At 35.4% G+C, this 26,310-nt stretch overlaps 1 protein-coding gene across 1 annotated transcript in view; it reads right to left on the reverse strand.

Annotated features, from left to right (window-relative positions):
• Positions 1-2,913: 2,913 nt before the first annotated feature.
• The window catches only part of LOC149798915 (protein ECT2-like), a 191,614-nt gene continuing 168,217 nt past the window's right edge, over positions 2,914-26,310 (reverse strand). Inside the window, exons 19-22 of the mRNA XM_089957002.1 lie at positions 19,883-20,040; positions 10,439-10,524; positions 7,568-7,736; positions 2,914-3,180 (exon numbers count right to left, since the gene is read on the reverse strand). Of these exons, the coding sequence (XP_089813128.1) occupies positions 3,079-3,180; positions 7,568-7,736; positions 10,439-10,524; positions 19,883-20,040 (515 nt within the window). The 3' untranslated portion in view covers positions 2,914-3,078. The remainder of the gene's footprint in view (positions 3,181-7,567; positions 7,737-10,438; positions 10,525-19,882; positions 20,041-26,310) is intronic.

Genomic DNA, 26,310 nt, shown 5'->3' on the forward strand with positions numbered 1-26,310 from the left:
ATAGGGATGCCAGGTCCTACGATAAGGCAGGGAAGCAAGCTAAGTGAGGGGATAATTAGTCTGGTTCCCTGCTTTTCATAATCCCTGTGTTGCTCACCCCTATACCAATAGCAGAGAACAACGTAGGGAGCATACGAAGCAGGGAATCAGACTAGGAAATAATCTACATAAACTTTAGTCTGGTTTACAACAGAAACTATAAAATACTATAGGCATAGCTAAACAAATTCAGACATCGGTAACCAGCCTATTTGTTAAATTTAAAAAATTTTTTAGAACAGTGGTCTTTTTTACTGCAGGGATTAAATAAAAGTCGGTGGAGTTTATCCTCATTTTTGCAATGCGGTCACTCATAGCAGTGTCGAAATGCATATTTTGCCAAGGCATCGTGGTCGCATTCAGCAGGTGGTGGCTCATAACAGAGCATTTAAATAATAAAATCGATCTGTGCATTACAATTGTGGTTGGAAATGTGGTCAGGTGGTTGCTCATAGCAGTTTTTACTATACTATGTATGATCAAAAGTAATTTGGACACGATAAAAAATGTTAATTGATTATGGTTAGATCACTCAAAAATTCAAGTGGCTTAAAACTAGGTTGGTTTGAATTCAGTTTAAAGTTTGTCAAGGTTTAAAAGCATGCCAATGCCAAAGCACCCAAATCAAAGAAACTGATATATCTCACTAAATTCAATGATGATTGGAAACTGGAAGTTCACTGGTTGCAGTCAAGTTCAAGGGACATGACTATGCATTCTGGCTTTTATGTGGAGTGGTTTAAAATCTGTTATGATAGCAAAAATGACATCACATGTCATGCAGAAACGCCCATCTCATAAAAGCATATTAAGCAAGTCAACAAATATGCCATCACTGAAAACCATGATTATGTGGAAGTTTCATCAACGAAGTTAAACGAGCTGATGCACTATCTGTCAACTTTATAGCTGAACATAATCTTCGTTTCTAGTCAAAATAATGTTGCCTGACTCATAAAAAGTTCTCACGCAAATGGACAAAAACTACCAAAATAGCGAATATTTTGAAATTATAATATTAATTGTAGAATAATAAAAATAACAATATGCAGTCAACACTATTATAAACAATCTCATCTTAAAAACTGACATAAACACCACTGTCCTTAATTTAACCCTTTGTAAACATGAATGTAAAGAAGATTAAAGTACATGTCACTTCCATTGTAAATCAGTAATGCCTGGAATTTCTCTTCATCTGTACACTAGTAAGTGATAATTGTTTTCCAGATTTGACAGTCACTGTTAATGAGTGGTGATAGTGATAATAATGATGACAGCAAAGGTGTCTGCAAATTAGGCTATGGGTTGGAAAGGGTTTGATATGATATTTGACAGTCACTGTTAATGAGTGGTGATAGTGATAATAATGATGACAGAAAGTGTCTGCAAATTATGCTATGGGTCGGAAAGGGTTTGATGATATGATGTTTGCATTTGTTCTTCATGAGGACAATATTACTGACATTAAAAGATTAGACCCAGACAGTACCAATCTTGAGCAGTTCTGGCAGGCAGTCAGCAATCTGAATACACCAAAAGACTGGAAACAATTTAAACTTCTTAGTGGACTTGGCAGAGTTATATTGACAATGCCATATTTTAAATGCAGACACTTCAAATGACATTTTCCATTATGACAAACATTCATGCTAACTCTAGAGGAAACATGGATACCATAACAGTACATCAGCTTCTGAGTGTTAAGATCATCATTCATGAGGACTGCCACCAATGATCTTCCAAGAAATGCTAAAAATGATTGTGGTACATATAACAGTATGAATGGCAACAAGCTACTGTGAAAGGACTGATTTGATGTGCAGTCTTTAATATTTAAAAAAAGAGTAAGTTTGTTAAATAGCTGTAATATCTGTCCATTTTGCACACTAAAAAGTGGATCAATGAAAATCCTCCCTCTTGTGCGGTCAAACTTCTGACCAAAATTTTTGAAATCTCCAGATGTCTCCTGACCTATCATATGTATGTAGAAGGTACTGCAAATTGTTCATCTCTCTTACACACAAACACAGGTAGTATACATCTTTCTGAGTAAAGTGTAATAAAAAAATATAAAGTTTACAAAGATCCGAGAAATTTTTTTGTGAATCACACGACTGTGAGGTGAGTGGCTCATATGTGAGACACAAATGATATGTAGGGGCATAAACCATTTCACACTGATGTGCTCTTGGCTGTAGGTGAACATCATGATTAAAAGAATATATTTTAGTATACACTTTTATATACATATTCAGATGTATTGTAATTACCTTGATACAGTAATATGTACAGCCAAATGTAGACAATAGAGGCCCAGGTACTAACATACTTTTCCGGATGATCAGGGTCTAGTTCCATTCAAATTACTGATGGAACACTATTCTTTGATCTGTCATTAACACATAATGAGATAGCAGATTAAGTCTTTACAGTTGTGATTTGGTGCATACATATTTTTACATACTTTATATTAACATTTTTGCTTGGCAAAACCAGTGATCTGATGTTTTTTTGTTCTGTATGAACACTTAGTTCCATGTCAACATACCTCATATATCAGCAATGATTATTGTGACTTACAAAATGAAACTGACTTGGATTAATTTGGAGTCTGGTTGATGCTCTTCTATTGTATTAATTTGGTTGTTACACCTCAGTCAGACTGATGTGATGTCTGTCTGATTGATACTCCTTTGTATCTGACTGACCCTCTTTTATACAACCTGCAATCAAAGAGGGCAAAGGTATGACCCTCTTCAATGCTTTCTTACTGATCGATCAACCCTAACCAAGATCAATCCAGCTGAGATGATGGATTGTTCTTATTTGAGTTTATATACGTGTTCACACAATTCAGTTTGGTTCCTGATTTATAAATGCATGAATAGAGGTTGACATTTTTAATCTGAAAATCAACCTGAACTCTGAAATAACGTAGCTGAATATATACATGAATTCAGACCCAGTCAGGATTTCCTGTACATGTGACCATTCTATTCAGCAACTTGGACGCAAATTCTAGGTACAATATAACTGCTATAAATCTTGAGGATCTTTCAGGGAGTAAGCCCCAAGGCTAATGGTGTCACTATCATCATACAATGCTCCTGAGTTCAGACTCTCCATTGGTGACATCATCTATAAAAAAGGGGAAAATGTGATATTAAGGTCATAATTTTTTTAATTTGTACTTAAATTATATGTGTCTTTCATAAGCAATGGATAAATCTTAATATTATTTATGTGCTCACAATACAAATTTGCATGAAACCACAAATAAACCTTAAGATTTTCATTACCAAGTTAAACATTATTTTAGGGAAGAAAAACGATTTATAATTTTTTTATATCATATAAAGCCAATTTATAAAGTCTGAGTAGAGTCTATGTGTTTTGAACTTAATTTTACATTATTATTGAGCCTACTACAGCAATTTCTGAACACTTGAAAAATTTCACTACAATACAGTTTTTGAAGGAAATATCCAAGATAAGGTTAAATAGGCACTCAATTGAAGATAGAGTGAAAAAATGTATAATTATTATATGCTCATTTTTTTCTGTTAACTTTACATTATCAGAATTGTGCAATATTACCCGATACTGAACTCGCGTACAAATACACATATTGCATTCATGTGCATAAAGGAATAACTTTCTTACGTAAACAAACAATGGATGCAGACACCACCACTTTTCATATGTAAACAAATTTTGTACACTCACGTAGTAGGAGCTTTACATTGTGGTTGTTTGAATTTGTTTCTGAATGAAGTAAAGCAGATGTTTCGTGGACTGCCACATACCAGCTGCTTTGGCACATTCTGCATTAACTTTTTTAATAGTGTTTTGGATTTAGGCTAGCTATACGAGATGCAAGAAAGGGTCCTTACAAATAACATAAAAGTGACAAGGCATATACTGTCTTCTTTAGCTGGTGATACGAATGACAAAAAAATATATTTAGTTTTACATCCTGAATTTCCTCAAAATGTACTTTCTTAGTTCTGCAAATCTGAATTACATGAGCCATGTCATATGTTCTCAATCTTGACTACACATTTCGAAATTGTATTGTAATTTCGAATATAAGTGCAATTACATCCTCCTTACTGCACTCAAAATGAAATAAGCATTAACTTCCATAGCATCTTTTTGATAACTGCAATTGAAAGACTTCATATTATTTTCCCCACATTATGATTTCAAACATTCAATGACAGAAACAGAAATACATTCGCAGATGTCAGCACACTTCTCCCTCACTTCTTCAATCTGATGTATTTCATACGGAACTGTCACACATAAATCCAGTCCATAATCACGAGATTTCATAGAATAAAAAAACATACCAAAACCCATTCATTCCAGATCAAATGGAAAAGTTGCTGCAATGCGCATTCATTCACAATATAACTCCAAATTTCAATTTTAACTAGACATGCCATTTTCTTTCGAAAGTTATGTCACGCGTCTGACTGAGTTCAAATTTATCTGGGCGGAGTTATGTGCGCAGTATTAATGTTGTTGTTGTGTAATGATGAATCTGCACTTGTGTATTTAGTTTGGAATACAGCATACATTCAGTTACTTTGTTTCCAGTAGTGAATTTTGTTAATATAATTAAGCATTAGGTAGAATAAAAAAATGAGCATATAATAAAAAGGTTACTGCATTTGTATGGGAAAATATGAACTCGTTTTGTCGGATGGATATACTGCACTCCCAAGGTCATGCAGTATTTCTATTCGAAAAACTCGTTCATATTTTCCCATACAAATACAGTAGCCTATAAATATAGCTGGTGTATTCTTCTTTAGCTCTTGAAAACCCCACAGAATTGTTCAACTGATGAAAAAGAACAAGTGGATATAAAAATTGTGACACTTTGACACAGTTTGAACATCCACAGAGAGTAGTTATGAAGAACTTCTCGATGGGAGTTTAAGAGGACTCCTGTAAGTTTCATGGACTCCAGTCAGTTTCATGGAGTATATTTTCTTAAGTAAACTTTCTCCATGTGTTACTTTGTGATCACTGCTTGTAGCAGAAAAGCTAAAACAAATTTGGTAAAATTCAACAAATAATTTATTTCCATAGAATAGAAAGTGAAAATTAAAAAAAAACATATAGTGAATTAAATCCCAAAAAGTCCTAAAAGTCTTATCACAACTCTCAATGTATGAAATTCCAATTGAATTCCAAATAAATTCTCACAAAGAATGTGTTCATGTACCTGTAGTCTTTGATGTGCTAATGTGCCAGTGGCCTAGAGTGCTATGATGTGCTAACAACCTTTTGATGTATCAGAATAACAGAGATGTTCCCAGGATTTCATCATAAGCAGGGGGGATTTTCCCACTTGTCACAAAAATAAAGTGGGAAGAGTAGAACAAAAATGGTTTCTAGTGCATTAAAACCCAAGTGTGCAAATTTTGTGTGAATTATACACCTTGGGGCATCTCTACTATAATATGATCAAAACTATCCTTGTCTGAATTTACTATAATTCCAAATTAATATTCCAGTCCAAGAATATTACTTAGCATTTTGTAATTACAGTGAATAACTATTTGAATAAATAAATCTACCCAAACCAAGAACTAAATACAACAATAAGACTGATTCTGCTTTCAGACATTAAGGCAAGAATGAGCAATATTTCATGTAAACAATATTATACAAAAAGCTAAGACATGATAATAGAACCAGGATGTAGGTCACTCTCCTATATAAACCATTCAAAGTTGGCAACAAGTTTAGGAATTTCCAAGTGGAAATCTGATGTCGTAGACTCAGACCCAAATAAACATTGATCTCCACTGATAATGATCTGAATATTTAATCCACACTCATAAAGAAATATTAGCTATGTATTATGTTATTTACAAAATAAATGTTACTGGTCAGGTACACTAGGACCTTGATTCTGGACAATGTCAAGTACTAAATATGGATGTACTAAATAAAATCATTAAGAAAAGTCAACAAATACTACAAATTAAATATACATAACACATATCACTGTCTCATCACATAAATAGGTCTTATGAATTACATGGCTTAGCTAATATATTGCTATTATTTTTTTAAGTGTTCTGTTAATTTCTTGAATTTGAATAGGGCTGTTAAACCCAGATACAATAGCCACTGGTGAATTTGGTGATGCTGGTTCAAGTGCTAATAATGGTTGACTTTTTTTGGTAGTGAGGTTTCTGAAGGATCCTTTTAGCAGGCCAGGAAGAGTGGAATACATAAGATCATTCTTCATCCATTTATCAGAAGTAGTGGATCAAGAATATTCGTAGTCATCATCAGGATGCCACAAGAAAAGAACATCATAACTGTTGATAGAATATATATTAGTTTTCCACCTAAAATTTAGTGTCATTATATGCATGAATATCTAATGTACCATCATACATGTTCATGAAGAATACAGTGAGCGCATTTGTTGATAAGTCCCTACATGAATGAAATCTGTTGATAACATCCATTCAGTGATCATAAATAAACATATCATTCATGTTCTTGTGTTCAATGTCACTAGATCCATTCACACTAGATATCATCCTGTGGCAGCAGTAACTGATGAACTGAAGGGATTTGGCATGAATCACCTGTCTCCTAAGGAAGACAACTATAGTTTGACTTCACCTTGGCAAGCAGATGGTCTTTAAGAACTTTGTTCCTAAAACAAACCTGGGATGGATGGATTTTTGAGGTAGTGGATGTACCCTTAATGTATTGTGATTGAGTAATGTGTTGGAAGTAGAAATGTATGGGCAGTTACAAGCATGGGTCAAGCACGTGCTTTCCTTATCAATGAAGTTCAATTTCTAAGCCTCTATTGTGATCAGATTAGTCTTACTGAAAATGAAGCTTACATTGACAGATGAAGAACTAAGCATAATTCTGGTTTAGGCAGGATAATGGCTGCATTGTATAAGCTTTGGTGATGTAAAACTGTCAGCTAAAACTGTCAGCTACTGACCTTTATTGAAACCTCTCTGAATCCAATATTTCTTTCTTTATTTTTTTATTCCTGATCTATCACAAATGATCAAGAATAAAATAATATATGTGTATTTTTAACAATTTTTCAGTTATATCGCTATGTCTGCAGTGGGGCAGTTTATAGTGATTTCTAGCATTTGGGCATGATGCTGCAGACATGTAGCATATGTCCCACCTAGTCACATTATCCTGACACCAGACTGAACAGTCCTTTCACTAATTTCTTAATTCTGAGCACCTAGTGAGGCAGTATTTAGTACCTTTTTGTAAGTCTTTGGTATTACTTGAGTGGGGTTTGAACCCATGACCTCCCACATCCAAGGTGGACGCTCTAACCACTAGGCCACCAGAGCAGTTAATAAAAAAATGACTATTACCTCTTAAATTCTGACATCATGTAAAGATCCTAATAAATGCTCATATTTAAGTGATGGTAAGAAACTTTGAAGTCAATAACATTTTCAAAATCTCTAAGATTTAAATCCCAGTTATTGTAGAGAATACACACTGTTAAGTCAATACTACTAGCCAGACGTTTGCCCCTTAGAGCTCCTGGAGTTCCTAGATTGTTATTGCTGTTTTCCTTCACAAAAGGGCTGAACACTTGGGACACAGCTTTCTTCAACCTCCTAGGAGTCTTACTGAAGGAAAAGGCACGACTGACTCGCTTTCCAAATCTGAAATTAGATCAGTGACATTAATGTGATCAAAATGATTTTCCTGGGCATCCATTTTTTCCAAAAGCATTTCACTTCCTGGAAATGCCTTTGAAGAGAAAGGTAATAATATTTATATTACAGGCAGATACCCAACAAGCTTTATTAATGTCAATATATACCACAGATAATTATGGATGGTATCACATTGACATATCAAAAGGGCCTCAAGAGAGAATAACTATGATAAACTAATCTGGTTACCCTCATAAAATAAGACTATTACGTTTGATCTACATGAATTATGTTTATTTTAGGTGCTATTGGCAAGAATTGGGTATATCATATATTACATGATACATAAGGTACATTAATTTATAATGCTGACAAAAAACTTCTTTGAACAATAATAAAAACTTTTTATTCACAAAAAGAACATTTGTGAGTAACATTATATTTTGAAAAAAATATTCCATGTTTTTAAACCTTGCTCAGCTTGCCATCGATGTACATAATACAAGAATTATACACCTGGATATAAAACATGCCAGCCCATGAAAATACTCATTAGCAATCCTAAGTCAATATTTCAGAATCTATGCTGCCCACGGATAACACATTAAAAGGAACAAACTTCTATGATCCTATTTCATCTTGCTATCAAACTACATGTATCTGTAAGCAGTCAGTAGAAATTAATGCCCAATAATAATAAATTGCTAACCCATTCCTACATTTCTAAAACACTGAATTCCTGAAAAATGTTTGGCTAAAACAACCATAAACAAATTATTCTCCTTTCCTCTGTCATCATTTTTCACTATTTACAGTCTAACTGAATAGTTTCGTGCAATCTACAGCCTGTTCTATGTACCAGTTTATCATGTTGTTACTGGAATACTCTACTCCACACAGAAAACACATATTAAAAATAGTATTCCCCAAACTGTGACCTATCTGAATTTTGTCCATATTCATAATAATTTGGCATCATTGAATGGGTGGCATCTATAGGTTAAGTTCTGGTCATGGACAAATTAAATCTAGTCAATAAAAATGAGGTGTCTAAGCATGAAATTAAACAGTGCATAGAAACACCGAAACACCAGAATGCATTGAAAACACTAAATTGCAATATCGTATAAATGTATATGGATCAGGGTCAAAACAGACCAGTACCAAAAGAACTCCATCTGTGAAATTATTTTTAAAATATTTTTGCTCTAACACATGCATCGACTAGAATAAATCTGACTTGACTTTTAGTGCCAAATACTTACAGACTGTTTCTGTATCAGATATAAATTTGAACAAAGAATTTGTGACCAAAGATTAAAAGTTAAAAAACCAGTCTGTTCTCTCCTAACTAAGCCATACAGCTGTTATAAATAGAAACCAAGGTCAAAAGTTGAAAGTAGAAACCAGCATGTTTCTTGGAAATAGGGCAACTGCAATAAATAGAACACAATACTGTTAGGAAAGTGCACGCAAGTCTTTGGACAAGCGCACTCTTAAGTCATAGTTACATAGAAACTGTCTGTTCTAAAATATGGTCTGTGGGATTAATGGATGTTAATAAAAATGAAAAAACAAATTATATACCGAAAACACGTAATCCGAATACAGTTATGTGTAAGGCGTACTTTAGTGAGAAAAAAAGCGAAATGATTACACCAAAAGCATATTGGTTGGCATGTATATATAAATACCAAAATAAGTAAGGAAATGATTTGACATGCCGTTCTTGCAAGTTTCTTTGCATTTAGACAATTAAAATAATTGTTCGTGCATCATTCATGATAATTACACTGAAATCATATAGCTGTTTCACTTGCTGGTTTGTGCAAATCTCAGACATCTCAGAGCTTAAGATAAGAAAAATATAATTATTAATAACCACAATATAATGATCAACTTTTAATAAATCAGTATTAATATATGTTTATTATTAATATCTTAAGCATTAAACTCATGCATAAATTGCAATACATGCTGTTAATATTAAATTTATTTACTTTCAAAACTATAGCCAAAATGCGCAATTTCCAGCTTCTTGCTAATTTGATGTGACATCACTTGCAGTACAAAGAAAGTACACATTAATTTATTATATAACTAATATTAAATTTCACAGATATGAATTATATATACACAACCAATATACACTATGATATATATGATACCAGTGCATTTCCGTGTTTTCAATGCATTCCAGTGTTTCTGTGCGTTTTGGTGTCTCTATGCACCCGAATTTAACTCTTCTGTCCTAACCATCACCGAGTGACCAAAAATAGGGAAGCATGTGCTTTCTATCAAGGTGCTTTGAACGCAGAAACTTAACACCTTTGAGTGATTGAGAGTACCCACCCATGACACTTCAATGTAGAAATAGCTCTAAATTGTCCTTTATATGAAACTTTGATTATTCTTTGCCCAAGTTATTCAACAACTGATAGGCACTGTTTTGATAGTGTGGTGCCAGGGAATGTATATGGTATTGTTTGGAGTACTTGAGCAAGCTGATGGAAAACAAAAGAAATCACAAATAATCAAATTCAGTAAAATTATTAGCACCTCAAAATATGGTACTCACAAATAAAACTGCAAAAGTTGACATTCACAAAACTGAAATTGGCTGAAAAGATGTTTAAACCAGATTTATTTACATTGTTAACAGAACCAAGTAATTTATTCCGTATTAAAAACATAATCTTTTTTCCTACCTTACAGCTTTACTTAGTGTATTATAACCAAGCTCACTGGTGTTCAGCTGGAGTTCCTCTCCCCGTACCATGGCTGTCAGAATTTCCTGCAGTAAATATGATGAGGTAAAACAGTAAATCCATGATGAACAGAAGAACCAGATGAATAGTGTTGATAACACTGGTCAACAGTGAAATCATTACTGACTTGAAAAGGCCCTAATCTGTAGTATTTTGGTGTGCCGAACACGAATATAACCGTGAAAAATTTGTATTGGCTCTCGTTTTGAAGATATTCATATACCTCATTTTCTATGTTTCACTGTGTAAATTTCTCCAGTAGGACTGCAGCAACATCCGGAATAATGATGTAACATTGCATAATACCATCATGCTCACATCATCCACAGTTGATTGCATCATTTTCTGATGCAATGCAATACTAATGCCATGCGGCTGCTGAAGTAAGTTGATGTCAGCAGTGTACTATACATGTGTAGGCCTATTATACTAATGCCAGGCGGCTGCTGAAGCTGACGTAAGCAGTGTACTATATAAAGCCCAATCAGATAGGTTCAGCATTTAAAATATTTTAGACGTTGTGCGAGACAGTTCAAGCTACTGTTACATAAAACTTATTATTTTATCCATTTACGTACAATAAAGAACAGTAATGCCTCGAAAGTGTGTTAATACCGCGGACAATTTTTGCTATATTTGTGGGGAAGTGACATTTGCCAACCAGAAGAAAAGTATCAATTCTCAAGTGAAGAAGGCATATCATCTTTACTTCGGATGCAAGGTTGGTGACCAAGACAAGCCTTGGGCTCCGCATATATGCTGTGCTACATGTACAACACAGCTTTCACAGTGGTTGAATTGCAAAAGGTCATCAATGCCGTTTGCAGTCCCAATGGTGTGGAGAGAGCCAAGCAACCACCTAAATGACTGTTACTTCTGCTTGGTTCCTCCTCTTTCCGGCGGAATAACGAAGCGAAAGAAGTCGAGAATAGTCTACCCAAACATTCCGTCTGCATTGAGACCAGTTCCACATGGTGAGGGACTTCCTATTCCAGAACCTCCAGCAGAATATTCTCTTGATTCATCTGACGAAGACAAAGGTGAGTCGACCTGTTCTTCTCCTGGTCCATCAGCATGCAGTGATCCAGATTTTCACTGTGGTGCATCATCAACCCCACACAGAATAACACAGGAAGAACTAAATGACCTGATTCGTGATTTGGACTTATCAAAGAACAAGGCAGAATTGCTAGGATCAAGACTCCAACAATGGAATCTTCTAGAAGAAGATGTCACAATTACTGCATATCGAAAGCGCCACCAGCAATTGGAGCCTTTCTTCAGAAAGGAAAGTAATCTGATATTCTGTTCCGATATTGAGGGCCTCATGAATGCTTTAAAAATCACTCATGACCCACAAGAATGGAGACTATTTGTGGACTCTTCGAAACTGAGTCTCAAGGCTGTGCTTTTGCACAATGGAAACATTCTTCCATCTATTCCAGTAGCGTATGCTGTCCACATGAAAGAGACATACGATAACTTAAGGCAGCTACTGAATTCCATTGAGTATAACAAGTACAGCTGGCACCTCTGTGGTGATTTGAAGGTAGTTGCCCTTTTAATGGGACTGCAGCAAGGATATACAAAATACATGTGTTTCTTATGCGAGTGGGATAGCCGAGCAAGGGAAATGCACTACATGAGGAAGGAATGGACTCACAGGCAGAATGTAGCCATTGGAGAGAAGAATATCCAACACCCAGCTCTGGTTGAGGCTCAGAAAATCTTGCTACCACCCCTTCACATCAAACTAGGTTTGATGAAGAACTTCGTGAAAGCCATTGACCGGACTTTGCCAGCATTCCGATACCTGCATGAAAAATTCCCTCGACTCAGCGAAGCAAAGATTAAAGAGGGAGTTTTTGTGGGTCCTCAGATTCGAGAGCTTTTCAAAGATGACCGGTTCAACAACTTGCTGGAAGGTGACGCGAAACAAGCATGGAATGCTTTTCGCCTAGTTTCTACAAACTTCTTCGGAAATGTTAGGGCAGAAAACTATAAGGAACTAGTAGAAGACATGTTGATGAAGTATAAGAAACTTGCAATATGTCTCTAAAGATTCACTTCCTTCATTCCCATTTGGATTTCTTTCCTAGCAACTGTGGTATTGTTAGTGATGAACACGGCGAACGTTTTCATCAAGATATCGCAACAATGGAACAAAGATACCAGGGAAAATGGTCCACTACAATGCTGGCTGACTACTGCTGGACACTCCTCAGAGATGCTCCCGAACAGCTGTACAAGAGACAGGCGAAGAAATCTAAGATGTAGTCAATGACTTGATTTTTTATAGGTAGGCTATTACAGTTGACCTTTTACTATTAGAATGCATTTCGTAATGTAAACATTAATTTCTTGCAGATTACAAAAAAACTAGAGCCAATTTTGCAATTTGACTGTCATATTCGTGTTCAGCACATAAAAATTGATAAGAATTGCCTAATTTTATTTCAGTAACATGACTTTTGTAAAAATTTGTTGTCCAGTGTAACATAGGAGGAATAGACTACACTAGATCTTAGCCATGATTTCTCTCCCCTTTTAATGCCAATCATTCATAAAATGAAGCAGATGATCATAATTATACAATGTTTCATTCCAATCTATTCGTTCTTTATTTCTGTTTACCGTATCTTTTATAGTGATATATTTCACTAGTCTCCTTCAACTACATATTCACTACACCATAAATTAAGGACCGCTCTGGTGGCCTAGTGGTTAGAGCGCCTGCCTTGGATGCGGGAGGTGGTGGGTCAATCCCTGGCCGAGTCATACCAAAGACTTACAAAAATGGTAGTAACAGCTGCCTTGCTTGGCGCTCAGCATTAAGAGGTTAGTGTTAGGACTGGCTGGCCTGGTGCCAGGACAATGTGACTGGGTGGGACATCATGCTACATGTCTGCGGCATGATACCCCAGTGCTAGGCATCATTATAAACTGCCACACTGCAGACATTGTAGCGACATAAATGCGAAATTGTTAAAGCTACGTTAAAAATCCAAATTACACATACATTAAGCTTTATCCTGTGATTCTGACTTTCAGCTTTGAACTTCAACTCCACATCACAATATATGACATTTCAGACCTAAAACCACTGATGACAAAGACAAAACAAAGGCTCAGGTGGACCTGATATTGCTCGTCTGACTTACAAAGATTTAACAGTCCACCATTTCACTAAGCAAGCCTTTGAAATGTAAAAACACAACCTATGTAAACTATCTCACAAAGTTGGTATCATGTCAGTTTCAAATGGGTTATTATAGTCTGATAATATTTTTTCTCCAAACATAAATGCATAATTAATAAATATAGTCTCTGGCTCATAATCAAAGTCACTAAAGATCTTTAAAAGTAAAGTTTACAGCTGGAAGGTTTCATTTGTAGTCTATAGTCAATTGGCTTCTTTGTGGACTACAGAGTCAACTGGCTTCAACAAGTCAAAATTATAATTCTTTGTTTTGTTTGTTTTAGGCCATGGGGTTCTTTATTCTTGGTAACTAAACATGGAAGTGTTTAAGGAGAAAAGTGCATTTTCCCACCATTATTAATTGCTTAAGATACAAGATTTGTACCAGAAAAGTGTAATCCATATACAGGCAAGGGTAAGAAGTAATCAGGTAGGAAAAAGTCTAATTATTATGCCAAGAACATGTATCCTTGTTACGCTTTATAAATTTCTGTAATGGTTGATTAATGGGTGAGTTTGTTGTATCCCTCTAGGAGATAATTAAATCAGAAAGATTGGATAATTTCTGAAAAAACCGCAGTTGATCTCAATCATACAGATGTTTGCATTCAAACACTAAATCTATCTTAGTAGAGCTTGACTGAGATCACCAGCAAAATAAATGACCAAGACTTAATTAGACAAACCTTTATTTTGAATTTGTGTGTTTAAATATAATTTTTTTTTTTTAAAAACCCAGTGCACATGTGGCAAAAAACAAACTGATGGAATCACAAATAATTTGCATGACCTTTCCCACACTGGTTTTAAGAAGTTGTGTGAGTAGCAACTGTTATGAGAAACCTGCAATTCCACAGGCTGGCAGCATCTCTGCATCAAGTGTTTTGCAGAGCCTGCATAAAACAGTAGGTCAATGGTAAATGTAAAATTGTGTCAAGTTCCTAATAAAAGTGCCACAGGGACATGTATAGTTTGGTCGCAAGTACTAAACAGACTGGACTAGCAGAAGTTGCATATTGGATAGCACTGTCTTTTTCATTATGTGGAATGTGTTAAGCAAACAATTTAAAGTGACTGGCAGAATGAAACTCGCTAATACTTATGTGATTTCTTTTCCATTTTGTTTGTTTAAAAGCAGACTCTTTCTCTCACTCTCTTGTTAAGATTTCTATAATTAAACTTTGTATATTTTGTGAAACACCAAAAACAGTTTCAACATTATTTGCTCAGAAATCCTCCATCTCTCAAAACACATTATGTGATTGCACTTTAGTGGACAAGTCTTTGAATATTAAATGGCATTGTGTACAACTAAAAAAAAGCATTTTGTACTGTGTACTGCAGCTGATCATATAGGTAAGTTCTATGAGTTACATAATCATATTGCTGTGACTTCTAACTGGGGCAATACAAATTAATCCATCTGCTATAAGCCATAATGTGGACAATCCACAATGACTACTATGTCCTGTCTGTGATGGATACAGCATGAAAAGGATTAAGGTTATAGCAATAATAGTAATAGCATCTGAAATGAGGGTTTTTGTTTAATCATTAGTCTCGTACTATCTGAGACTTTCAGAAGTTTGTTAATTGCACACCTGGCATAATACATACAGCAACAAGGTTTTGTATATCCCTAAAGGCTTTGTCATAAGTGAACTCTTTTGCTAAGTTCATTCCAAATTTCTTGATTGACAAGTGAAGGGCCCAACTTACCACAGTTTTCTGGGATTTTGTACTTCCATACAATTTCATCTGTGGCATGCAGAAGTGCATGCAGCATTAATTAACTCTGCCAAGGATTTAGATATTGGTTCTCCTTTTTTGGGGAGCTTTCAGTTTGGGTAACTGCCACATACTATCAGTATTGCTAGTAGAAAGACCATTGTACCGTAATCAGGATGCAAAACATCAAACAATGCCCCATTTATTTTGTCACTCAAAGAAATTTGCTAGCGTGATCCATCTGTATCAACCTCTGCTGGGGTAAGATCAACGCCACTGTATGGCCATTCGTTTTCAACTTATACATGCAACTCAAAAATGTCATCAATTTCATTGTCATCAGTCATATCTGGAGGCATTTCATTTAGGCCAAATGTTTTCTTAAAAACTTCAGTATCTGTTACAGACAGATTGTTTATGTCTATGAGACTGGATGTCTTCGACTGTCCGACATTTTCATCTTTTTGGGTTGCCATAACATGCTTGCATTTCGTCACTTTTTTAAACTTTAGTCACATAGACTTAAATTTTTGTCTTTGTTGCCTTGTTTCTGTCTTCTTAACTCCTCTTGCCTTGAAGTTGCCTCACATCCAAAGCTGGATACAGCACCACCACAATACCAAACAAGCACCTATTCAATTCTTACCACTCTGCTGCAATGCCAGAATATCTTTGAAATAATTCGTGCCGGTATCCTGTTAATATATGATACATCGTGTGACACATCATGTCACTGATAAAAAGTTTCCTTTCCTTTGAATGGTGTCTATTTGCACCAATGGCAGAATATCATGCCATATATACATGTGAGGCTGGAGGCTTTATGGAAAATAAAGGCCGTGAACTGAAGCCTTGCAGTTAGAAAGAGTTGCTGAACATTTAGTGGCCAAATAACAGTGCTACTGTAATGGCTGTAAATCTTGGGACACAAAAAATAATAATTTTTTTTGGTGACCCTATACTTGAATACATTTAAAAGATATAGTATTTTTGTTGCCCCCACAACCAAGATTAAAAAATGTGAAGACAAAATTTCAAGATCAACGTGTCACACAACAGCTCTTTCAATAATCATGTCAATAAACTGTTATAAACTATTACGAATGTTTTTGTTTTTATTTTGCATTTGCATATTTTTAGACTTTTTCAAATGAAATTAAATAAAGGTAAACTCTATCCAGTCCATAAAGACTTTATCTGGAGACCAACCTGTACTATAATGTACACAGTACTTGCACAGTGCACATCATACTTTGCAATTATATCCTTGTTTATTCCCCAAAATATAAGATGCAGATTTTGCTTTATTCCTTGTTTTTCCCAAATTGTATTCTTCCAGATTACATCCCAGCTAGACATACATAACTGTTTCATTTATTTGGATGCTCACAGGCTACTGTTTTAACAGTGATATCAACCATCCTACACAGTGATGTTATCTTTCTGAAAAGGTACACTCATTTAATTGTACAAGGCAACTAAATTACATATATTCACATAACTCACATGTTCAGGAAAGAATGATCATAATAAAGACTAAAATCCTGAATATAGATCGACTAAGATTGTCATTGATCTATATTAGTTTTGTGCTTTGGCTGAACAAAATTTTAATTTTCCACACATTGGCAAGCTGGTAGTTTTGGTGTCTCCTTTTATTATTGGTGGATTTGTCCTTTGTTTTCTGACAGCAATCCAGGCTATTTAATCAATTAAACCCTAAACTAGCATGGGTTAAGAAAGAATTTTGGCTGGCAACTATGCCAGTACTTTATTGTGTAATTGCCTTTTGCTATAACATATTAGTATGATTAAAGTAACTTTTGTAAATGTTACTTATTTATGGTTGCTTATATCAATGCAAACTTCAACTTAGTTTTAACAGAATTACAATTTTTTTCCAAACATTATTTCTGAAACTTCTTCATTGTATTTTGGAAATTTATTTAAGTTTACTGCCCATGATTCAAATCCAGTGGATCTACATTATTCAGCGCAAGTTAAAATCTGCAGTGTACATGCAGTGATACCATTTTGTAAATATATACACTCACTAAATGCAGAGATGCCCATTGCCAACCAGGGAAATTTGGGACAAGAAGGTAAAAAATGTGTGATTTTATTTAAAAATTAGGGACACTTACCACAGCAAAGAAAAATTCCATGCAGAAGCCAGAACATAAAATTTAGAAACATTACCAAACATACCTATTTATGGTTATATAATACTATTTACAGTACACACCTCTTTGTATTCTTTTAATTGTGTTCCAAACTACTTCTAGCTCTTTTCAGCTTTACCCGAAGCTCCTTTTCCAAAATCATTTCTTGGCAATTGGGGTGGGGTTACAATCGCTGTCCAACATTTTATAATCACGAGAGGTTTACAGAAATAATGCCGATTATAGTTCACAAAATAAACATAATCTAATTTTTAAAAAAACAAAATACAGTAAATCATGAAGAAAACAGTCATGTGAAATGAAGCATCTAGACCATGGCACAAAACTGATCATATGGCATGAATTACTGTTAAAGACGGGAAAGGAACGAAATGAACTGTTCTGATGCACGTTATAAGCTGGAAACAGATCTTATGTTACAAATTACCAGGAAAGATTTAAATGAGTTAGGATTTAAACATTCAGGGTAAAATAAAAATGTAATTACTGGTACATTGATACAAAATTCTAATGCATGAATATGTAAACAAGAAATAACAAACCAGTTGACAGGGAGAGGTTACTGTATTAAATGTGTGCAGTAACCCACCAATGCTCAAATTTTGTCAACATCTGATCAAATTATACATATCTGAATTAAGTACAAATAATAAAAGAGAGGAAAATTGAATACATTTGTTGACTTTAACAGATTATATTAACATTTAACACTTCAAGGCAATAATACATGATGATAGCCCTTTTAGCACACACAAAGTTTTTTGGTGTCATTATGATCAATAAAATATATAAATTGATTATTAGAAAAAAAATGTTGAAGGTGTGCCAAGACTTATATGAAAAAATTTGAGATAATTTCATGTTCCAGCACTGAAAGGTAAAAAAAAAAACTTTTGAAAATAATTAAGGGTGTCACAAGATTTACAGTCAATACAGTAATTTAAGTCTGTTGTTTACAGAAGGCTTGAAAAATATGGGGACACCCTGAAACTAATGGAAAAAACTTTACACATTTTGTAAGTAACTAAAACCATGACCTGACCATCACTTCGGCCTTGCATACTGACCAGTCATGTGGCCTATGCATCATCTTGTAGGGTCCCTTCAGGTAAGAAAGGGTAAATTAAAAATTTGGTTTAAGTGTAATCGTAAAAAATGCTATATACCCACTTGCATTCAAATGCAAAAAGTGTCAGACTACCTTCACAGCTATGTCTGTGAGCATTTGTGTTTTGATCTCCAATTTGCAGAAGTGTTTGACCTACTGTTACAATCAATTAAAAGTAGACCCGTTTTTTTATTATCATCCCAGGTCTTAAAAGTTCAGAGGTCCCTCATTAACTCATGCTCCTGCTTATACTGTGGCATGTTTTTATATCCTGTTGTGTGTGAGTTATCAAAAGAGAGGTGAGTGTGAGTGTGATTTGGATTTGCAGCTTAGCTTTTAAAAAAATTCAGTCTTATCACTAAGATGCTTGCAGTGTGGCAGTTTATAGTGATGTCTAGCACAAGGGCATCATACCTTAGACAAGTAACATGTCCCACCCAGACACATTATTCTGAAACCAGATCGACCAGTCCTAACAATTACCTCTTAATGCTGTGTGCCTGGTGAGGCAGCTGTTAATACCATTTTTATAAGCCTTTGCTATGATTCGGCTAGGGTTCGAACCCTTGACCTCCCACATCTGAGAAGGACGCTCTAAGCACTATGCAACTATAGTGGTCTCCAAAAGAGAAATGTATTGTGAAATAAACTAGCCCTTGCCCGCCTCCAAGCATAGATAATGAAGACATTTATTTAGCTACAGCTAAGTGCATACTGAATGCTTATTCCAAATCAGAAGCAAATGGGATAAAACAGTATTAAAATAAAATGAAGGCAAAGAAATTTAACATTATGGATGGACATATGGATCCACACATTCACAGATGCCAAAGTAAATGCTATGTTGAGCTTCAAGCAAAGCAGGCTTGATAAAAATGAATATTTTTTTGCTTTCATATTTTTTTCCTTAAAAAATAGAAAAGAAATGTAACATTTATGCAACATGATTTAGTGCCTAGTGCTTGAGAAAACATCCTACCATCTGCTTGGCATAAACTGATGTCATTTATAATTGAGAATATTTCATCAAAATGACATTTTTTTAAAACAATCATTATATCAGTGAATCAGAAAGTTGCCTGACATGTAAATCAATACTGAGATTTGTTATCAATGACAATCATAACTAAAAAAAGTACTGCCTATACATTATAAAAATTACTTACATAGTCTGTCCGACAGAGCATGTTTGCTAGAGTCTTGGATACTGTTGTGATGAAATTAAGTTTAGCATCGGATTCTTCCCCATCCAGCATGAAAGCATACAACTTTTCCTTCATTTCTAAGCTATTTTTACAGATCAGTCCAAATGCTCCCTGACACTCTGAAATGAAGATGAGAGTAGTATTAAAAAAATTTCATTTAAAGTATAAAATTTTTTTTCAACTAAATTGTAAATACAGATCTACGTTTTTAATTAGAGCAAGAACCTGAATGATGACACCTAGGTAAGAATTATGTGTTTTCATGACCTTATTCAACTGTGCACTTTCACCCACTGCTTGAGCACAAAATAAACAAAAAAACAAAGTTCTTAAATCAAAGGATTGAAAATATTTTGCTGGATGCTCACCTAAACAACGTTCAAGATATAGGTTCAATTTAAAGTTTATTGTACATAAAATAATCTTTGGCATAATGCGGGCAAATCTCATCACAAGACATTGAACCAGCCAAGCTCTGGGTTCGCTTATAGAAATACCTCAGGAAAAGAGACTTTAGGGAGACTGTAGGGTTGTAAAGAGTGTGCTACACCTGTATGGGAAGCCATACAGGGCTTATATAAGGTATATAGGTACGTTGATAACTGAAACTCGATAAGACTGATCCTGAGGATTGCTATGATAAAAGCATCAGCCAATACACCACATATTCGCTGTAATCTAAAATATCTTCAAAGATGAACTCACAGTGAAGTTCTTGTCATAGGTTATCTGGCAGTTTTCGGAGACCAAAAAGCCCCTTACAAAGACAAAAAAAATTACGCCCCAAGACCCCATGTTTTTAACAAGATCACATAAAAATGTCACTATTTACATCTGACTACACCACATATTTACGTATTTTTTTTAAATCTCAGTCACTTTTTCTCTTCACTGGGGTGCACTAAATTGTATGCTACTCTTGCACCCTTTGCCATTTGCAGGAGTGAATTAGGCATTTTAAAATCCACGCAACAAGAATCCATGTTAATTTTGTATTGCAAAAATACTGTGATGGTATCTGAATTCTGGGATTTCCTAGTCTGTGTGGATCATTTCATCATAGAGAAGGACCTCTCACGATCAGCATTACTCTGTTTTGCACCCTTCTCAACCACCATAGAAATAATTACTAATTTGCCATCATAACATGTCCCCTCTCTTTAAAATGACCACTTCGATGCTGCTTTTCTGAGCAGATAATGGACTCGTATATTTGATGGAGCTAGTCATGTATTTGTGTAAAACTGAAAGAAGACAGATTGAATAAAGAAACAATATAAGTATTGTCAGGTAAGTATTGCTTAATTAGTTAAGTAATTCAAGCCATTAAGCATCTAGATAAACGAGTCAACTATCCTAGATCTATTAAGTTTCAATGCTGCAATAATTTGAAGTTGTTTTATAAATTCGTGGGTACTGAACTGGAAGTAATGATTTTGATCTGAGTCTGACTGGATATCACTAGAGACTGAAAAACAAACACATCCATGGTAAAATGATTACAAAGGAACATGACACTATCAAATGAAAATGATAGTTGGGTTACAGAATTCGCTTGAAACAGGATGCATGCTAAGATCACGACTATTCACTCAGTGAATTTCAGGTGAAATAAAGAGTTCATTTTGTGTGTGAATGATTTCAACACCATTTGAATGAACATACAGAGCAACACTTCTCATCTGATATATTAGTGTCTAGAAATAGGTGTATGTGTGCATGTAATTAGCCATGTTGACCCTGGAGTTATGGAAGAGTTCATTTTGATACAGGACTAAGCAGTTATAGGAGCTGTCAAGTGTCACAGGTACATAAACAGGGTCTACTCATTAGACAAATTATACACAAAAATACACTGAGTAAAAATGTAAAATAAAGAAAACTAGGCTATGCAGATGATATTTAAATTAAATAAATCTGTCTACAATTCACTGTGCTACTGACACGAATATCATTCATGATGACAAGATGAACAAACTATAACTGTTAATTTGCATTCTGTTGAAGTGGATGTATCTGATCCAGCTACAGACTCAGCAATCCTCATTTGGAACTCCAATTCCGCAGACCTACTTTCATATATAAGCTGGATACCACTGACACATCTTTGGAGGCTGGGTCTAGTTCTGATACTGTCATTGATGAAAGTCAGTGGATGCAAATCCTGATTCTGATTCAGACTATAAATCAGACTGGTCATCAATGTTGTCATGTAGAGCCAATCAGATGACTTGGTAGAATCATGTGATCAAACTATTATAATTATGTTTCCCAGCCTCTAGGTGAGTTATGTATGGATCTGGGTCAGCTACACAATGAGCATCATTATCCTGGAAATAGTAGCCATTTTATGCCAGATTGAATAACATTTAATAAATCTGACATATGATATACGCATAAATGTTCAATTTTGTGCTTTTCTTTATGTTCCATATTTCATTGTATACATAACCTTACTGGGGGTAATGGTCAAGAAATTAACAATTCTTTTTAATCTAGGAGAAGCCATTGAAAGCTGAATAAATGTATGATCCCAAAATGAGAATAAACGTTTCGTATTATCAAGCCAAAGAAGAAAAATTTCTACAAATAAAGTCAGGTTAAATACAGTACACACATTGAAAAGAACACATCTCTACATACATACCAGTTGTGGTATCAACGTAAACACTACTGACAGTTTGATCACATGCTTCGACCCAGTCATCTGATAGGCTCTACATAACAATATCTCTAAATTTAGTTACTAGCTTATTAACATATCCTGGTGGGCAATTACATCATGTCTGGGCAGAGAACCACAGTAGCCAAAGAGAAGTCCATCAAGGGGTCAGATAAGAATGCACTGTTTTACCCAAACAACATTTACTTAAACTATAATGAACAACAGTACAATGAATAGCAGATTATGCCTACCAAATATTTAATAGGTCTCTCTATTAAAGCACTAGACAGGCATGGATGGTTGTCTCCAGTGATCATTGATCAATGAGACACAATGGCATGGAGCTTTGGTCAAGGTATGCGGTCTTGAAATAAACTTACTGTGCAGAAACAACTGTTTTGTTTTTAGACTTACCAAGACATTCAGACCCTTCAATCTACATGTGAGTTTATTATTCTAAGTGAAAGCCATCCACAAACTTTGGTCAAGGAATTGCTCTAGAACAAATTTTATTTAGGGCAAAACCCATTTCTCTTTTCTTTGAGCCGTATTGATCTTGCTCTTTAACTCCAAATGGGCAAGCATTCAACCAACTTGGGTCAAAAGTATGTGGCCTAGCACTAAGTTATCGTGCTAATAAAAATCTGTATTTTTTTATCTAGTGAATTTCAACTCAATCGGTTTCATCCTCACCCAGTGTGCAAGTTATCCAAACTTTGGTGATGATACATAGTCGGTAACTGAAATTGTGACCTTGACATTATAACTCCAAAGTTGATAGGTTTCTTTCTTTATCCCCCAAACTGCAGGTCATCGATGATTTACTTCTTTCAATCAAAGACCATTACTCTGACTGTAAAAAAATCTATATACATGTATTTCTTTCTTCTGCCAAGAAGATCTTATCCAAAGTTTGACAAAGTTAAGTGTTTCAGAACTAAAAATTACTGTATGGAAATGGAAAAATTAATTGACAGTAATCAAATGGAGGTCAGAGTATATTATGCTCTGTGAAGAAATAGGCACATAAAAAGAAAGTTACTCTAATGAGATGTGATAAAAAACCCAATAAAACATGCCTTCACATGCAAGAGAACCAACTGACCTGATATTGCTGACTTGGCCTTCTTCTTCTTCCAATAATGTTGTTCTTGTAGGGTTTAATGCCATTTTTCAGCACAAGATAGGCTGTACATGGCAGCCAGTATCAGTGGTGGAGGAAGAACCTGAGAAAACCCTGGAAAGAATCATCGACCCATGAGAAGCTACTGGTATGCTTTCTCACATACCCACATTGGCCGAACCCGAGACACACAGACAGAGGTGAGATAGCAATGATCCATAATGGTGAGCGCTTTGGACCCCTCGGCCACCTTCCAATAATGTGCTGAGATCCTCCAGAACCTACCTGCACAAGATGTGAACTACACATGGTGGGAAGTCAAAGTGCAGTTAAAAACTGGCTAAAAACAACCCTGGTCTGGATTTAAGCGAACCCCATGCCAACCCTGCACTGAAAGTATCGATGGAATTGGCACTGACTTGGGTGGCTGGTAAGGGGTTCCACAGATGGATTCCTGATGGGAAGAAGGAGTCTTTGTATCCACTGACTCGGGTGAAGGGGACAAGAAATCTGCATAAACATCCTCTATGTAAGATCCTCTCTGGTGGAAGTATGGTGCTACTGGGATGTCAACTAGCTGGTGTACAATCCAGTACATCAAAACTGCTTTTGCTTGTCGTCAGGTTTAAAGCTCTTCCCATCCCAAATGTTGGCATATGTTGGAGACACTGCTGATTCATCAATAATCACCAACAGTAAACTGTGCTGTACTTCACAGTACTGCTTTAAGTTTAGCAATGTTTGTTTTGGTAGATGGGTCCCAAATGGTCTAAGCAAATTCAAACTGTGGGTGTACTAAAGATTTTACTTGTTCAGGACATGGAGACAGGTTTCTATGAAGGAACGCTATGGTGTTGTTTGCCTTTTTTGTAACAGAGTCAACATGGCTGTTCCTTGATAAGATGCTATCTGTGGTGAACTCCCAAATATTTGGCCTTGGATGTCATCATCATCAGTTTTTGACCATGGATGGTGTATATGGCTGGGATGATCTGTCTGTTGTTGGTAATTCAGATGACCTTGCATTTGTCAGGATTGAACTCCACTTGCCAGTCATTTTCCAATTGCAGTAGATGGCCTAGATATGATTGTAACAGTTCTGCATCCTTATCCAAGTCAATTACTCTCTGTACAACAAGCTGCTGTCATCAGCAAAAATGCTAACTTGGGAATTGACTCCCAACAGCAAATCATGGTTGTAGATCAAGAACAGCATAGAACCCATGACCCAGAGGTATCACTAGGATTTTACATCTAGGAGTCCAGGACTCGTATTTCAGTAAAAATAGGAGTCCCACCAGCACAAGTTGCAGTCCCCTCCCGTAAGTATATTGGGGTTACCTGAAATGGCTAAATGTCCAGGGGAGAAAAACCAGTATCTGTCATTGAGTTTAATTTTCCAAATTCTTTACATCACTGAGATATAGCTCTTGTTTGTCCATTAGAGTCAGGCTGAATTTTGACAATTCAAGGAAAGGCCTTATTGCAAACACTAAGCAAGAAAACTTGGCTACTATTCTATCCACATTATCAGTTATATCAACTTTAGCACTCTTCTGAATCTCATTACCATTTTTGTCAATTTGCCCTTTAACCCCAAAATACTTATCAAAATTTGCAAATGGCATTTTGTCTAAGTCTTGACAAGTCTTGATTTCAAGGTCACATGCACTACTTATTTGGCTACACAAGGAAATGAACAAGATAAAGAAGGTTGAAGTTGTTCACTTTGTGTACTCTTTTAATGACCACATGTACATCTCTGGGTTTTCCTGCCTCAGAATTCAATCATTGTAAATATCAGCACATTTTCCCACCACTCAACATCTAGACTAAGTCTTTGAACTTCATGCCCAGCTATTGGGTTATGTTCTTTTGATGTACTCTTATAATGACAACATATCCATCTGGAGGCTTTACAGCCACTGATTTCTGTCACTGTAAATATCAGCAAAGCTAAAATAATCAATTGATCAACACATTTTTCCCACTCAGCAGGTGCTTGAAGCTGGACTGGCAAGCCTTTGAAATTGCCGCCCAGCTACTGGGTGCGTACAGAGGATTCCTAAGTGATTTTCTGTGTCCCAGATAAAAAAATTTGCATCCAGTTATGCATAATTAAGCGATCCGAGACCTCTGTGACTGTTCCTTGGGGAACGCCTGAAGTGTGAGTGCTGATGAAGATGACTGGTCTTCTAGCACAAACTGTTGGTTTCTTCCATCTACAAAGCTGTCAGTCTAACTGGCCATGTAATCTTGCATTTTTTAATACTTTTTCTAGAAAGGTATGTATATAAACCAAAAAGGAATCTTTAAATCCTATTGGTACAAACTAATTTATCGAGTCTAATAAGGAATTTAACAAAAAAATCTATTCAAGTTTGGTGGCAGTCTGGACACATCCTACTTAATCAACAATTCTGTAGCCAATGGTATATGCTTTAATGCACACCAAGCTAGATCAGAAACTTACAAAAAACTGTTAAGAATTTTAACATTGAGCATTACATAAATAACTCTAAAATTGATTTTAATCTCGGGTATGGATAGACATAAGTAGTTGATGGGGACATTTTGGAGCCCTGTGACTAAGTCCACTCT

Source organism: Sinohyriopsis cumingii, chromosome 5, assembly GCF_028554795.1.
Source record: "Sinohyriopsis cumingii isolate HCF-2022 chromosome 5, ASM2855479v2, whole genome shotgun sequence".
NCBI classification, from domain to species: domain Eukaryota; kingdom Metazoa; phylum Mollusca; class Bivalvia; order Unionida; family Unionidae; genus Sinohyriopsis; species Sinohyriopsis cumingii.